Below are 15,929 nucleotides of genomic sequence, written 5' to 3'. Positions count from 1 at the left end.
ATTGATTTTTGACTGTTGACCTTGTATCCAGCTACTCTACTGAGTCTGGCAATTAAGTCCAGAAGTCTTTTGGCAGAGGTTTTTGAGTCTTCTATGTAGAGTATCATGTTGTCAGCAAATAATGACAGTTTTAACTTCTTCCTTTCCTATCTTTATTCCTTTTCTTTCTTTCTCTTGTCTAATTGCTGTGGCTAATGTTTCCAGAACTATATTGAACAGGAGTGGTGATAGTGGACATCCTTGTCTTGTTCCTGATTTTAGTGTGAAAGTTTTCAGCTTTTGACCATTTAGTATGATGTTGGCTGTTGGTTTTTCACAGATAGCCTTAATCAGGTTGAGATAAATACCTTGTATTCCAGTTTTCTGTAGGGTGTTTATCATGAATGGGTGTTGGATTTTGACGATTGCCTTTTCTACATCTATTGAGATGATCATATGTTTTTTGTCTTTGATTCTGTTAATACAGTGTATTACATTTATTGATTTATGTATATTGAAGCATCCCTGCATCCCTGGGATAAATCCAACCTGGCCAGGGTGTGTATGATCTTCTTGATGCCCCTCTGTATTCTGTTTGCCAGTATCTTGTTGAGGATTTTTGCATTTGTGTTCATTAGGGAGATTGGCCTGTAGTTCTCTTCTTGGGTTGGGTCTTTCCCTGTTTTTGGAATCAAAGTAACACTTGCTTCCAGGAATGAATTTGGAAGCCTTGCTTGCCTTTCAATTTCCTTGATGAGCCTTAAAGAGTAATGGTGATAGTTCTTCTTTAAATGTCTTGTAGAATTCAGCAGTGAATCCATCAGGACCTGGGCTTTTCTTTGTTGGTAAAATTTTTATTACATTTTCAGTTTCACTCATTGTAATTGGGATGTTAGATTTCTATGTTGTCTTCATTTAACTTTGGCAATTCGTATGTATCTAGGGATCTGTCCATTTCTTCTGTGTTTTCCATTTTATTGGAGTAGAGGTTCTCGAAGTAGGTATTGATGATCCTCTGGCTTTCTGCTGGATCTGTTGTGAGTTCACCTTTTTCATTCTTTTTTTTACTGGGAAAAATTGTATTTTGGAAGAACTCACTACATAAAGTGGCAGAATTCCAAAATCAAATTACATGAAAATATACATCACAATTTCTTTGTACAATAGGTGAGGAAAAATCTGCAGTGTAGAAGAATAGAGACAAAGAAATATGAAGGACTAAGAAGGGTATGAGGGCAAATAGCATTTTTAATAGCAAACCCAGAAGTACAAAGCCAGTAGCTATGCATGCTTTATTTATCCAGCCTTAATATCGGGCAATTGTGGGCAAAAATAAAACTAAACAAGAATTTGGTACTGTTTGGGGCAAATTTCAATAAGCTGAATTAAAAGCCAACAGTTTTCTTTTTTCAGTTCTTGGGGTTAATGACTGGGATCAAGAGCACTCAATGGCCAGAAAATGTTATTGCTACATCCAATCCAAGGGCGCAACTAGAATACCAAAAGGACAAAAGCACCTAGTGATGACCACTCCTCTGGCGTCATCATTAAAAATCAAGTAACTGCTTATTAACTGTTTCAGTATTTGAACTAAATGACTTAACTTTCTGGCAGGCAGAAGAGACAAAAGCAAAAGGGAGTGTGTCAAAACAAAGAAGATAGAAAAGTTTAGTAAGTGAAAGGAGTTTCATGAAGCCTTAATGGTTCAAAGGAAATTTAAATGGAAACTTTCAATCCTAATTGCTTTTCATCTCACATGCTTTAAGGAGTCTTTTAAAACTGATAAACAATGAATAGGGAAAGAGAACCTGCCAAAATCTTTTAGAATTTACCCGATTCTTATTCTACTACAAGAAAGCATTATTTGGTATAAGGTATGTATGTGGCTGTACATGAACAGTACATATATTATCCGGATCATGTTGTGCTATGTACAGTTCTTTCTGAAGTTTAAAACAGTCCATTAGAGGGGCCGGGGATTTAGCTCAATGGTTCTGGTGCCTGCCTCACAAGCACAAGGTCCCGAGTTCGAGCCCTGGTACCAAGAAAAAAAACCCCAAAAAACAGTTCACTAGAATTCAAAATGCATAATCATCTGAAAGTTGGCACTTGTTAGGCTCTTGTCAGCATTGATGACTGGCATGTTTTATTGCAGCCCAGTTCCAGCCAGTGTTTGCCAACTTGTTACAACAGAAGTCCAGCAATAGGTGGGTAGAGTGCAGGAAAACAGTGCCATGTTTCTCAGTTGGAGACCCTGAAACAAGTGACATTTCTAGCTGCTGAATAAATGTCACTCCAAAGCAGTTTCTTGGCTTTTTCTTACACAGCAGGCAACTTTCCCTTTAAATTCTCCATTTCTGTCTTCCCTCCATTCCTTCATAGCATCCACATTAGCAGGTGAGTTGCCATTAGGGTCCACCAGCGTGGAAATGACACTAATCATGATGGTTTTCACAGTGTGGGTAGGGAGCCAGCGTTCCTCTGGTTTTTCATAACCATATTTATCCTCACCAGGTTCATGAAGAATAGAAATGCAAACATCCCCATTTTTATCAACATTGGGGTGCCAGATTTCTGTAATGAATTTCATTTTAGGAGGCTGGAGGGGATAGGGGATAATCTTTTGGGAAAGTGAGATGAGCCTTAAAAACACCACCTTCATAAAGTGTATCAGGAGGACCAATAATAAGGACTTCCCACCTGTAGAGATATTGTCATCTATTAAACCTGCTGAAAAGCCTTCCACTGGATTTTTGTTGAGTTCTGTGATCCCAGTACTTGAGAGCCTGAGGCAGGAGGATCCCTGCAATTTCAAGGCCAGCCTGAACAGCAGAGAGAGAAGAGAGGGAAGAGAGAGAGGGAGGGAGGGAGGGAGAGGGAGGGGGAGGGAGAGAGGAAGAGAGAAGGAGGGAGGACCTTTTTCATTCTTAATTGCATGGATTTGAGCCTTTTCTTTCCTTTTTCTGATAAGGTTGGTTAAAGGTTTATCGATTTTATTTCTTCTTTCTTAAAAACCAGCTCTGATTCATTGAGTTTTTTGTATCATTCTCTTAGTCTCCATTGCATTGATTTCTGCTCTGATCTTTATAATTTCCTGTCTTGTAAGAGCTTCAGGTTTGTTATGCTCTTCTTTTTATAGGAGCTTGAGGTTCTGCATTAGGTTCTTAATTGGAGTTCTCTCTTGTTTTCCTGATATGGCCATTGACTGTTACGAATTTCCTGCACAGAACTGCTTTCATTGTGTCCCATAGATTCCTTTATGTTGCATTGGCATTATCACTTATTTGTAGAAACTGTCTAATTTCTTCTTGTATTTCCTCTGTGACCCATTGGTTTTTTAGGAGGGTGTTATTCAATTTCCATGTGTTTGTGGGGGTTTTGCAGTTTCTTATGTTATTGATCTTCAATTTTATTGCACTCTGGTCTGATAATATACAGGGAGTAACTTCAATTCTTTTACATTTACTTAGACATGTCCTGTGAGGTAGCATGTGGTCTATTTTGAAGAATGACCCGTGTGCAGCTGAAAAGAATGTGTATTCTGATTTTGAGGGGTGGAACACTCTGTATACATCTATTAAGTCCATTTGTTCAATACATTGGTTCAGTTCTAGAATTTCGTTGTTCATTTTTTGTCTAGATGATCTGTCTATTTGTGATGGTGGAGTATTGAGGTCCCCCACTACAATTGTATTAGTGCTTATGTGGTCTTTCCTGTCCATTAATATTTGTTTTGCATAGTTGGGGGCATTCGTATTTGGTGCACATATATTTAGGATTGTCATCTCTTCCTCTTGGATCGTTCCCTTCACAAGGATGTCGTGACCATCTTTGTCTCTCTTAATTAGCTTTGGTTTGAAATCTGCTGTGTCCCTAAATGAAGATTGCTACCCCTGTTTTTTTTCAGGTTCCCGTTGCATGGGGAACTGTTTTCCATCCTTTTGCTTTCAGTCTATGAATTTCTTTTTGAGTTAGGTATGTTTCTTGTATACAGCATATTGTTGGATTTTACTTCTTAATCCATTCTGCCAGTCTATTTCTTTTGATTGGTTAATTGAAGCCATTAACATTGATGGTTATAATTGATAGATATTGAGTCATCCATATCATGATGTTTTACTGTTGTTGGCTCTTTTATTTTTTATTTTTCCCCCTTTCACTTTAGTTTCTTGCCTTGCCTGGTGGCTTCCCTCTGTTGGGTCTCATGGAGTTGTGATCTTCATTGTCTTTTTCTAGGATATTGTTTAGAATTGTTTGGAGTGCTGGTTTGGTGTTCATGAAATTTCTCAGATGTTCTTTGTCGTTTAAGTATCTTAATTTCCCTGTCAATTTTGAAAGATAATTTTGCAGGATACAACAGTCTAGGTTGGAAGTTATTTCCTTTTAGGGCTTGAAATACTTCACTCCAGGCTCTCCTTGACTTGAGGGTTTGTGTTGAGAAATCTGCTGTGATTCTGAATGGCTTTCCTTTGTAGGTGATTTGTTTCTTTTCTCTAACTGCTGGTAGGATTTTGTTCTTCTGTTGGGTTTCTGGGATCTTGACTATTATATGTCTAGGTGCAGATTTTTTTTGATCATGGCTAGTTGGCGTTCTATATGCCTCACTTATCTGTATGTGCAATTATCTACCTCTGTCTGGGAAGTTTCCTACTGTTACTTCTGTGAACAGATTTTTCTGTCAGTTGTACTTTCTCCTGTTTTTCCGTGGACTCCCATCAGCCTTATGTTATTCTTCTTTGCATCATCTAGCAGCTGTTGGATTGATTTCTCGTGGTCCCTTACTATTTGGAAGAAATCTCGATTTTCATGTTCATTAACCTCAATCCTGTCTTCTATATCTGATATTCTGTCTTCACATTCCCTTAACTGCTGGGTGGACTTTCAGTTGAGTTTTTGATCTCCTGGATATCTGTTTGAATCTGTTTCATGGATTCCATTTCTTTTATGCTTGGCGATCATGGTTCCGTTTCTTTCTTATGCTGGGCATTCATGGCTTCCAGCATGTTTCTGAGCTCATCTATTTTTTTTATCTGTTTCTGTTCTAGAGGCTCTAATCATGTCTTTCACTGGGCTCACCATCTCTGTAGTTATCTGGGAAATTATTTCTGTTCTGAATTTTTCTAAAGCCTCATTCATCTGTTTTGTTACTTCTGCGCTGTCAGTTCAGGGTGTCCAGGTGGTTGATTATCAGACTTTTCCACCTTGTTTCCCCCAGAATTTATCCTTGGTGGGGTGGAAGCCTGAGTTTGTGCCTTAGCTTAAATGTCTTCTCATTTTTGTTTTTGGTATTGTCCTGGGTTTAATTTCTGGGCTGATACTTCGAAATTGCTTATTGTAAGTATCTTTGTTGCTTGTAATTAGAACCCTTATGACATGATTGGTTCTCAGAGGTGTCTTCCAGATGTAGGTGGTCTTTAGATTTTGAGTCTCTAATGACTCTGAGGCTGTCTCATTTTCATTATAGTAGAAAGGACAACTGCTTAGATCAATCACAACGCCTTAGCCCAAGTGATACAATCAGCAATACCATAGCATCAAGTACAACTTAGAAAATGACAATTTGTGGCAGTTATTAATCTATCACCTTTAACTGTGTGAATTAAATCAAAATTGAGGACCAATCCAACATATGTTTTTAGTGAATAAATTCTTCAATATAGCAATTTTACCTTTCAGGAAGGGGACTTAGAAGTAGTTGAGGAGGGAGGGAGGGATAGGTAGAAGGATAGGGGAAGGTTAGCAGTGAGCCCAGAGGACACAGGCGAGAGAAGAAAAGAAAAATAAAGAAGAAATCTGAATTAGGGCCAGAACAGGAACAAAAAGGGAGTTGAAGAACAATGTGGGACAGCAAGAAAGTCAGTGTGAGAGAGAGAGAAGGGAAAGAGAAAAGAGAAAATAAGAGAAAAATAAAAATTTGAAAAGAGTACGAAAAAAGTTAAAAATAAGAGCAAAAAAATAATTTTGAAAGTAATGATAAACATGAAAATGAAGGGCCTCCTTGAGGGTATGTCTCTGCTGTCACAATCGACCACATGGGCAGCAGTGTGCAGATAGAAGTCAATGAGTCTGAGCAAGCCAGTCGCAGGCCTGTGGGATTCAGGGAGATTTCTGGCTGCAAGTCCCAAGTTGAGCTCCCTGTCCTCCTACAGGGTTGAACTCTGTAAGGTTCTACTGCAGGTTCCAGCTGCCCTTCCCCTGAAGATAGTCCAGGTCCCGATGGGAGGTGATGATCCCGTCAACTTAGCAGTATGGTGGTCTGGTGTCCCCTGTGGCTTTGTGGTGTGGCACAGCCAGGAGGCCAGAGGCTCCCGAGGCACTGAGTGGGTTGCCGCTGTGGGCGTGGCAAGTGTCGAGGGGTCCTCACCTTCTGGCTGGTCACAGGTGGGCATGGTGCGGGTTGGATGGCGCAGGGCTCCTGGCTGCCAGGTCCCTCTCTCTCCGGAAGGCTCCCGGGTGGTTTTAATGATTCCAGTGTGCAGGGAAGTTCAGGAACCACAGCTTAACAGAGTCTCATACAGGAGAACTGCTGCTGACCCCTCGCCGGCTGTAACAGGCTTATGGATGAAACTTCAAAGTTAGGTTCAGTGTGATGTCAGTCCGTGATTAAACTCGATTTGGAGATAAAACTGAAACACTACAGAAATGTTCGTCCTTGATGCATATAATGTGAGACTGTTTAAATTTTAAAACACTGTCCGGACTTCTTTTAAAATTCACGTTTGCCTCCCCTTGATGATGTTAAGCTTCATTTTAGATGGTGAGGGCAAGTGGAAGCATGTAACACACCTCACAGGACCCCTGTGTTCCCTAATATACCATATCTGTGTGTAACTTAGAAATACAGCAATGTGTTATCTGAAGAGTTGTGTCTGTTTGTTAATATTTCACTTAAAACTAATTTGGAAATACTTGCCATGAATATTATACTATATAGACATATGCTGCATTATTATCACTGATTATTTCGGGATGGCCAAAGGTGTCATCAGTTTGGTGGGCACTAACATTTACTAGGAAGTTTTCTTGTCTTGGAGAAGTGATTGTTTTTAATTTGGTATACAGCACTTTATTATTTACTTTTAGAGAAATAATGAAAAAATGATGGGCAGGTAAACAATGAAGTAAGTTAACTGAAACAAATGCATGGCCTTCCCACTTAAAAAACAAAAAAGAAAACTATTGTGGGCTGGGGATTCGGCTCAGTGATTCTGCCGCCTGCCTTGCAAGCGCAAGGTCCTGAGTTCAATCCCCGGTACCAAAACAAAACAAAACTATTGTGTGGTTTAAGTTTAAGCATGTGGGCGGATATGTAGCCCTTTCCCAGGGGTGAGGTTTTAGGGTTAGAAACCCAAATGACAGGGAAATATGCAATAATGTATAAACAAGAGAAAGGTGTTTCGACAGCACATGTTTCCTTAAAGCCAAAACATTAAAACGGGAAAGTGCCCATATGGTACTGTGCTGAAACTGGAGAACTTGAAGGCGGTGCCAGGTCTCCTCTCGAAAATTTGTCTTCAGTGTCAACAAATGATAAACTCAATCATTAACAATTTTTTTTCCTTCCACAGTGTGACCTTAGCAGTATATTATCACATAAAGAACAGGTGAGCTCTTAAAAATCTGTCTTACTATGCCAGTTAATTTGCACTATGCCAAGTGTAGTATTAGGTCACGACTGCAGGCATCATAAGCTGTAGTGTGTTTTTCGTAACATATGGAAGCAAATCATTTTAGGTTTTTTGTTGCTGGGATTAGAACTGTTGAAAAAAAAGATCCCAGAGAATATTTAGTTCTGTGGATTTTATTGATATTTACTCTTTTAAAAATTAAAATTGAGAGTTAAAAGTGTATATGTTTGTGTGTGCATACGTGTGGGGGGGAGGCGGTGTTAACACAGGGCTTCTTGGTCTTGGACCTGTAGATATTTTGAGCTAGGTGATCCTTTGTTGTGGGGGACTGTCCTACACAGGGCAGGGTGCTTAGCCAGGGTAACTGCCCTCTGCCTGGTGGATGCCAGGAACTTTCTGGTAAACAAAAATGTCTACTGTTGGGCAAGATTCCTGCTGAATATGAACCACTTTGTTAACATAAATACCAAAAAACCTGTCCTCTGTAACTCTTAACATTTTTTGTTCCTTTTTTCATTGGTTGAAAGATACATCTCTCTTTACCCTTAAGTGTAAATCTTCATTTGACTGAGTAGAACACAATTAGGTTCTCATACTTCATGGTTCATTTGCAGTTACTTTTGAAGAAACAATAAGAAGACAACTTAATATCATGGAGATACACAGTTGGACATACATGTGTTTTTTCAAACTTTCAGATAATTGTGAATAGTCTTTTACTTTCCATTAAACACCGTAACCATTAGTTTCTTGAATTAGGTTCAGCGAGATTTTACATGGTGTCTGTGAAATTGTTACATTAATACTCACGGCTGCATCTTGCACAAAGAATAGTTGTTTTACCAGTACATGATTTATACATTGGTCAGCTTGGAAAATATCGGTTCAGATTTCTTTATAACATCCAAAACACTTTTATATCATCACCAGTCTTAGCATAGTTTCACTTCAAAACGGTGTTCTATGATAAGCAGCCTGTTCAGTTCACAGCTAAATCACAAGTGCTTTTCCTGAACACAGATATACTTCAGTATGCAGAAATACTTTATGTGAACTTTTCACGTATTCATAGTATTAAAAAGAAGGGCCAAGCTTTATTAACATTAGTCTTCTCTGCTTCACCAAGGACCTTAAGAGAAGCAGGCTTTTAAACAAAACTCTGAGTGATAATGATAAGCAGAATGACTGCTGATGCAGCTTGGTGCCGCAGTCTTAAAGCATGCTGAGAAATCAGAAGTTTTACTTCCTTTTGCTTTTATACAAGTGTTCCAGGTGTCCAACGGTGAAAAAGCAAGTAATGTCTTCCTGCATTTGTAAGGACAGTTTGATCTCCAAGCCTCCTGAAACAGAGCCTGGGGAATCTGCAGAGGTCACAGACCACAGCAAACCACTGGTTCATGGGAGTGTATTAGTTGAATGAAAACACTGGTCTCTTATAAAAAGACAGCTACATTTTTAAACTCACCTAACAGAGACAAGAAATATAGTGAAAACATAGAGCCCTGAAGGAGGAAAAGCCTGGGAAGTCTGAATCTCATTCACATTTGTTACATTTCTAGACTTGAGTCCCTACCACTGCTGGTTTACTAGCATTGCCCATTGGGGAGAGTCATTACTTACAGGCACCTTTAGCTGGTCATCTTAGAAAAGTCTTCACAGTCCTTGATGCCCTGAATACAAAGAAGTCTAAAGGGCAAAATCCAGGAGAAGAATTTGTAAAACTAGGGTGTTGAAGGTTAGGGCTCTTTCTCCATCCTCCTCTACTCCTAGCAAGGATTTGACTAAGATATAAATGAATGCACTTAGATGTACTTTCTTCTTTTATAGAGATGCAAATAGATCCCTGGATATTTTGGATGAGAGAAGGCATCCATTCACAGTAAGTGTCACCTTTTTTTAAACTATAATTTTTGACTTCATGGAGTTGTGTTTCTTTCATGCTATTTTCCTTTGACATGAATTGCCAGAAGTCAGTCACACTCTTCTATTTGAATTTAAATCACATCCTATTCCACCTCATGTTGTATTGCATCTTTCTCAGAAAGGAGGGTTTTTCAGGGCTGTGATAGAGTGAGAAGTGACTTGCAGCTCTGTTATCGATCTAAGGTAAAAATGTACTACCCGAATAACAGAAAATGTAGCTTTTCAAAAAATAATGTTTAGTAGCATCCAACAAATACAAACATTAGTTAATAAATCTCATAACATGTGAAATCTCTAAGGAGAGAATTAGGTTAAAAATGACATAAAAATGTTAAAAGTCACTTCCTCAGGCATATTAGTCACATGACTGCTGACTGTTCTATGTGACTGCATCCCTAGAGGCTGTGGTTGCAGGACACTAATTACATCATTTTAGACTTTATTAAGAAAGAATACAGCATATAATCAAAAAGACTTTCAGGCTAAAGATGAATTTGTGGAGGCAAAAGTAGCAAGGGGTATTGATTTTCTGAGCCTGTGGCCTTGTGTGTGGCTCACCAGTGCAGCACGTCCCGAGAGATGGGTTGACAGCGACTCCACCTTGTGCAGCCCTCACGGAGAGTGAAGTGGTGGTGGCACACAAGGTGGTCACTCATGGGGCCACTGTGGTCTTCACTCAGCACAGTGTCATTATGCATAGTAAAAGGTTCCAGTGTTTCTAGTTGAAGGTGAAAAGACATACAACGCAACTGAAATTACTTACGGAACACAGGGGCGAGAGGTGAAGACTGCTGTCTTAAGAGTACTTAAAAGCTTTCTTCAGGGGATTCTCACATTGCGTCATTTCTCCTTTCAGAGAGAGGAGCGTCCAGAGGAATACTTTGAGCATGATCCTGAACCCAGCTGTATTTACAACTTTCTTACCTTTATTTTTTATTGTGGATCATTACCAACTGAATGCACAATAATAAGTCTGGTAAGATGTTACTTATTTATCAAGGATGCCTAGAAACTGGTCTTGTACACAGAGCAAGGTCTTTTTTTTCAAATTAAACTCCTGAAATTATCATGAGAACTTTATTAAGAGAAGCCTATCAGAGGAAAGCAAATAAGCATACTTGGGTCCCACAATCATTATCATTTAAAATGATGTCTTCACTTTTCTTACCACAAATCAGTTAAAGGCAGTTGGAGAGTTTTGCCCCATACCTCAGTGCACATGGTCACTTAACACCGTGAGCCCTTACACGTGCTGTGGGGTGGGAAGGAGAGCAGGAACAGGGCCCCGTGAGCCACAGAGACTGGTTCTGTGCGGGTCAAGCCAGGTCCCAGGCTGTGTCCCCAGACACTTCACTGCCTTCAGCTCTCTGTTCCCTGGTTATGGGCGTCAGTCCATCCCTGCTGAGTGCTGCTGTCTTCTCGCGATGCTGCCCAGGATGGCAGTCCAGCAGTTCTTAGAAAAGCTTTGTTAGCCTGAGGAGCTGAGGAGCTTTGTGTTACCCATACAGAATTCTGAAGGTGAGATTTTATCATTTATAATAAATAATTTATAAGATTTATAAAGCCTTTCCTTTTTGTTTTGATACAAAGAGTTCAAATAGCATATCCAGTCTGCCCTGTCATGTCTGTGAGCTCTACATCTACAGTTTCTACCATTTAGGGAAAATTTATGGGTTTTTTTGTCCTTTTGTGCACGACAGTATAGTATAACTTCCTTTACCTGCCATTTACATTGAAGTTTGTGTTGTACGTAGCCTAGAAATGCTTTACAGTCTGGGAGGGGGTGCATAGATTATGTGTAAATCGTAAGCCATTTTATGTGAGGGACTTGAGCATCTGCAGACTTTTCTATCGCTCAGATTGAAGTAACAGCAAATCACAGCTCCCTCTACAGTCTTTACTCAGCGGGTAGCTCACCCATTTCTTTGTGGAATAGATGTTTGATGTACGTAAAGAGTATGTGAGGTTGTCTCACCAACTGCGTGGAAGTTTAGGAGTCCCAGGGATAGACTGGCAGCTCTGTTCTTCCTGTCATGAAGCCAGCAGGATGGACTGAGGTTCTGACTATGTAGGAGGGAGAATGGGTTTTCATGAGGAGTGGGGATGGGAAAACAGAGGCAGCAAGAAGGACTGTCCTGTTTACACATGGGTTCTTTAGAAAGGCCCTGAGTTTGAGGAAACTACAGCTTGAAGTCCTGCACCTGCCATGGTGCTCTGCTCAGCTGTCACTGGGAGGCGGTCCTGTCCACCAGATAGTGCCCCAAAAGGGTTCATACTGTGAAAGGAAGATAAAAATGTGCTCTCTCTGAGTCGGGCATTACATTTGACCATGACCTGTCTAAAACCATTCTGAAACTACCGGCTGGGAATGCTACAGTGCATGTTGGAGAAGCTCAGCATTTATTGAACAGCTTTACACCAGGCCTGTCTCTGTGGCCTCCATGAGTGTGATAACAGTGCCACGCTGCTGGACGACCTTGGCTGAGCTGTCCAGTCATCCTGTCACCAAAGTTAGACAGGAAATACATGAGCAGCAGAGGTGTCTGATTTCCATCTGTGAACAGAATCTCTATAGCACCCAGAAGTAGGAGGGACTTCCCCTCTGTTCAGACACAGAAGGAACCAGTCATTCACAGTGGTCTTTTTTATTTTTTTTGGTACCAGGGATTGAACTCGGAACTCTGTGCTTGCGAGGCAGGCGGCAGCACCACTGAGCTAAATCCCTGGCCACAGTAATCTGTCTTCGCACAGCACTTACACAGAGCTGAAATCGCAGAGCAGTGTTCTCCTCTTTGCAGGTCTACTTAGAAAGGCTTGTGTCATACGCTGAGATAGACGTCTGTCCTGCTAACTGGAGAAGGATCCTGCTGGGAGCCATTCTTCTTGCCGCCAAGGTTTGGCAGTGCAAGGTTGGGTGGAACATACACTTCTGCACGGTCCTCGGGGATATTTCGCTCAAGGACATGTGAGTGTATAAGGCTTCAGTGGGCTATCTAGCCATTTTCCAGTTTACTTGCTCCTATAAGGTTTGCAATTTAAGAAATATTTTTAAATATCACTCGATGCAGAAAATGGAAATAGGCACAAAATGATTACTTTCTGTCCAGCTACAGTATAAATATTCATATTTTCCATCATTAATTGCTAGGTTTTCGTAGAGTATTATTTAAATGATATGCTTGGTAAGTAGAAAGTTTTCTGGTGATTTTGCCAGACATCTTACAGGCTTACCCCCGGAATAGCATAGAACAGGGCATTCTTCATGGCTTTTTAAAAGTTGCTGGGCCCAGTCCCTTCTGTAAGGGCTGTTGTGCCTGGCTTTTGTTTGGCCTCTGTTAAGGTCGTAGGGCCAGTGAACTGTTGAGTACAGCTTCCGCCTGAGCCACACATTGTCAGGTTTTGATCTGAACACGTGTCCTTGGACTCACCGGGGCGTACACCAGGAAAGGTCCCAGATCGCCATGCTCCCCCTGGCTAGGAGAGGGGCTGCGTGTAGCAGTCGGTCTGATGGGCTCTCGCTTTCTGTGTATTGAGTGTGCGCAGGCAGCTGCATGGCCCCGCAGCAGAGGACTGCTCAGAGGTGAGACTGCGAGTCCAGTGCTCTGCCAGAGGTCCTGTGCCACAGTGGTTTTACTCCAGCCAGAACCGTTCTGTCTTCCCAAGTTTAGAATAAATTGTCACGGTCACAGTTTGTCACCTGAGTAATAAGAAGGTGCCCTTTGACAGGGCCTCATCTGCTGCCACAGGGAGGCGTTTGCCTTTCCCACACAGTTTGGCTTTTTCTTTCTTTCTGATGAGTGCTTGTCGCCTGAAGAGTTTTCCCTTCAGAGGGAGGAGTGGTGGTTCTTTGGTTGGTGCCTCACTACCTCTCTAAGTCCTTCCTCTCAGGAGCCCCTTGAAGATGCCTGCAAGTTCTTCAGAGCTACGAAACAGCACACGTCACTGCTTTTTTGCTCACTGTAGTGGGGCCTCGTGAGTACGTGTGGAGTGTGAGTCACACAGGTGCGTTGATGGACTCTGAAGAACAGGCCGAGAGCCCACAGCAGGCGGGCATGGGCAGGGCATAACCTTTCCCCTCCACCCAAACACAGAAGTGTTGGGGTCCAGAAGGCATCCAGATACAGAAAATAGCTGTGCCTTGTTGGAACATGAGTGTTTTCTTCCAGTTGGGTAGCCTTCCTAGGTCTCAAAACAGAATTTACAGCAGTCCTAGAAGCTCAAAATGACATTTTTTAACATGGCCCACTTGACTAAAATCGTCCTGTATTTGTTTTACTGTTTTTCCTCCCCAGAAATGAGTTGGAAAGGCATTACTTGCTCCTGCTCAAATATAATGTTAATGTGTCTGGCGGTGTGTATGCCAAATACTACTTTGATCTTCGCTCTTTAGCATTTGAAAGCAACATGGATTTGGGGGTTGAGCTTCTCACCAGAAAAAGAGCCCAGGAACTAGAGGTAAGGCTGTGCTTGGATTCAGTGGGGTGTCTGTGAGCACAAGGGCAACGTCTTGACTGTATCGTATTAAGCGGTGACTAGGGAAAGGGAAAGTGTTCCCATTAACACATCTAAGAGCTCACTAACCCTTCGTGTCCTATTTCTCACTTCTTTATGGTGCAGGTAGAGATTCACGTTACCCTTTTTTTTTTTCACTAAATTCACCGGTACATTTTAGGAACACAACACCGTTACATTCATCATTGGGAACTTGTACCTGTACATGATGTATCTTGGTTCTTATTTTTTCTCCATTCCCCTGCCCTCCCTTCACCCCCTCCACCCTTCCCTATTTACAAAGACTTTGTTCCCATTTTTTCCTTTTCTCATATTTTTTTCCTTTCCCCTTCCCCTCCCACTTCCCCTACCCCTTTAGATCTTTTCTTCCTATTTCACATTATCAATTAAACATTTTGATTCTTAGTTACACTTTCAGTTTCTCACATCAGAGAAACTATTCAGTATTTACGTGTGTCCTATTTATTTCACTTAAGAGTATAGCCTCAGTGTGCACCCATTTAGGCATAAATGTCTCTAGTTTCTCATTCTTTATGGCTGAGTAGTACTCCATTTTATACAAAAACCACATCTTCTGCATCCAGTCTCTGGTTGATGGGCACTTGGACTGTTTCCAAGCTTTAGCTATTACTATGCCGCTATAAACATGGGTGCACATATATCACTGTGGTATGATTCTTTTAATTCTTTTGGGAAGATCCCTGGCAGGGGAAGAGCTGGGTCAAATGGGACCTCTAGTCCTAGTTCTTTGAGGTGTCTCCATACTGACTTCCACAGTGCTTGCACCAGTCTGCACTCCCACCAGCAATGGAGAAGGGTTCTTTTCTCCCCACAACCCTGGCAGCGTTTGTTATTGGTTGATTTCTTGATAGCAGCCATTCTTTCTGGGGTGAGGTGGAATCTCAGCATTGTTTTCATCTGCATCTCTCGAATGACCAGTGATGTTGATCATTTTTTCATGTGTTTATTTGCTATTTCTACTTCTTTGTCTGAGAAATGTCTGTTCATTTCAGATGCCCATTTTTGATTTGGGCCTTTGAATTTGGGGGCTCTGATTTTTTTAAGTTCTTTATTCTAGATAGTAGTCCTTTGTCTGAGGAACAGCTGATAAAAAATTTTTTCCCACCTCTTAGCTCTGTTGGTGGTTTCTCTTGCAATGCAGAAGCTTTTTAAAAAGATGAGATCCCAGTTGTTGATTCTTTTTGCTAGTTCCCGTGCTACTGAGGTTTTGTTGATAAAGTCTTTTCCTATGCCAGTGTCTTCAAGAGTACCTAACTTGTCTTCTGGCAAGTTTAGTATTTCTTTCTTAATATTTAGATCTTTAATCCACTTGGATTTTAGTTCAGTGCATGGTGAAAGATAGGGATCTAGTTTTAATCTTTGGCAAGTTGAAATCCAGTTTTTCCAGCACCATTTATAAAAGAGGCTATCTTTCCTCCAGTGAGGATAATTGGGTCCTTTGTCAAAGATGAGGTGGCTGAGTGTGTCTGGCATTGTTTCTGCATCTTCTCATCTAATCCACTGATCCTTGGGTCTGTTTCTTTGCCAGTACCATGCTGTTTTTATCACTGGCTTTGTGTAGTACAGTTTCAAGTTGGGGATTGTGATACCTGCTGGCATGTCTCTCTATTGCCTAGTATTGCTTTTGCTATTCTAGGTTTCTTCTGGTTCTGAATGAATTTTTGGATCATTTTCTCTGGTTTGGTGAAATATAATGTTGGAATTTCAGTCAGGATTGCATTGAATCTGTATAGCAGCTTTGGAAGTATGGCCATTTTCACTATATTGGTTCTTCCTACCCAGAAGCAAGGGATGTCTTTCCATTTTCTTACATTCTCTTCCATCTCTTTTTTCAGAGTGCTGTAGTTCTCAACGTAGCGTGCTTTT

General features: G+C 41.0%; 1 protein-coding gene and 1 pseudogene across 1 annotated transcript in view; one reads left to right on the top strand and one right to left on the bottom strand.

Moving 5' to 3' along the window:
• The window catches only part of LOC147821415 (cyclin-Y-like protein 1), a 35,625-nt gene extending 20,516 nt beyond the window's left edge, over window positions 1-15,109 (top strand). The window contains exons 5-9 of the mRNA XM_087200314.1: window positions 7,548-7,583; window positions 9,435-9,486; window positions 10,387-10,506; window positions 12,329-12,495; window positions 13,823-15,109. Of these exons, the coding sequence (XP_087056440.1) occupies window positions 7,548-7,583; window positions 9,435-9,486; window positions 10,387-10,506; window positions 12,329-12,495; window positions 13,823-14,021 (574 nt within the window). The 3' untranslated portion in view covers window positions 14,022-15,109. The remainder of the gene's footprint in view (window positions 1-7,547; window positions 7,584-9,434; window positions 9,487-10,386; window positions 10,507-12,328; window positions 12,496-13,822) is intronic.
• Window positions 1,898-6,368, bottom strand: LOC147821416 (ubiquitin-conjugating enzyme E2 G1 pseudogene; annotated as a pseudogene).
• Window positions 15,110-15,929: the final 820 nt, after the last annotated feature.

Source organism: Heterocephalus glaber, unplaced genomic scaffold (assembly GCF_053883595.1).
Source record: "Heterocephalus glaber isolate CG9 unplaced genomic scaffold, H.glaber_assembly_v1.0 deba00001737, whole genome shotgun sequence".
NCBI classification, from domain to species: domain Eukaryota; kingdom Metazoa; phylum Chordata; class Mammalia; order Rodentia; family Bathyergidae; genus Heterocephalus; species Heterocephalus glaber.
This window is presented reverse-complemented; position numbering and strand designations above follow the sequence as displayed.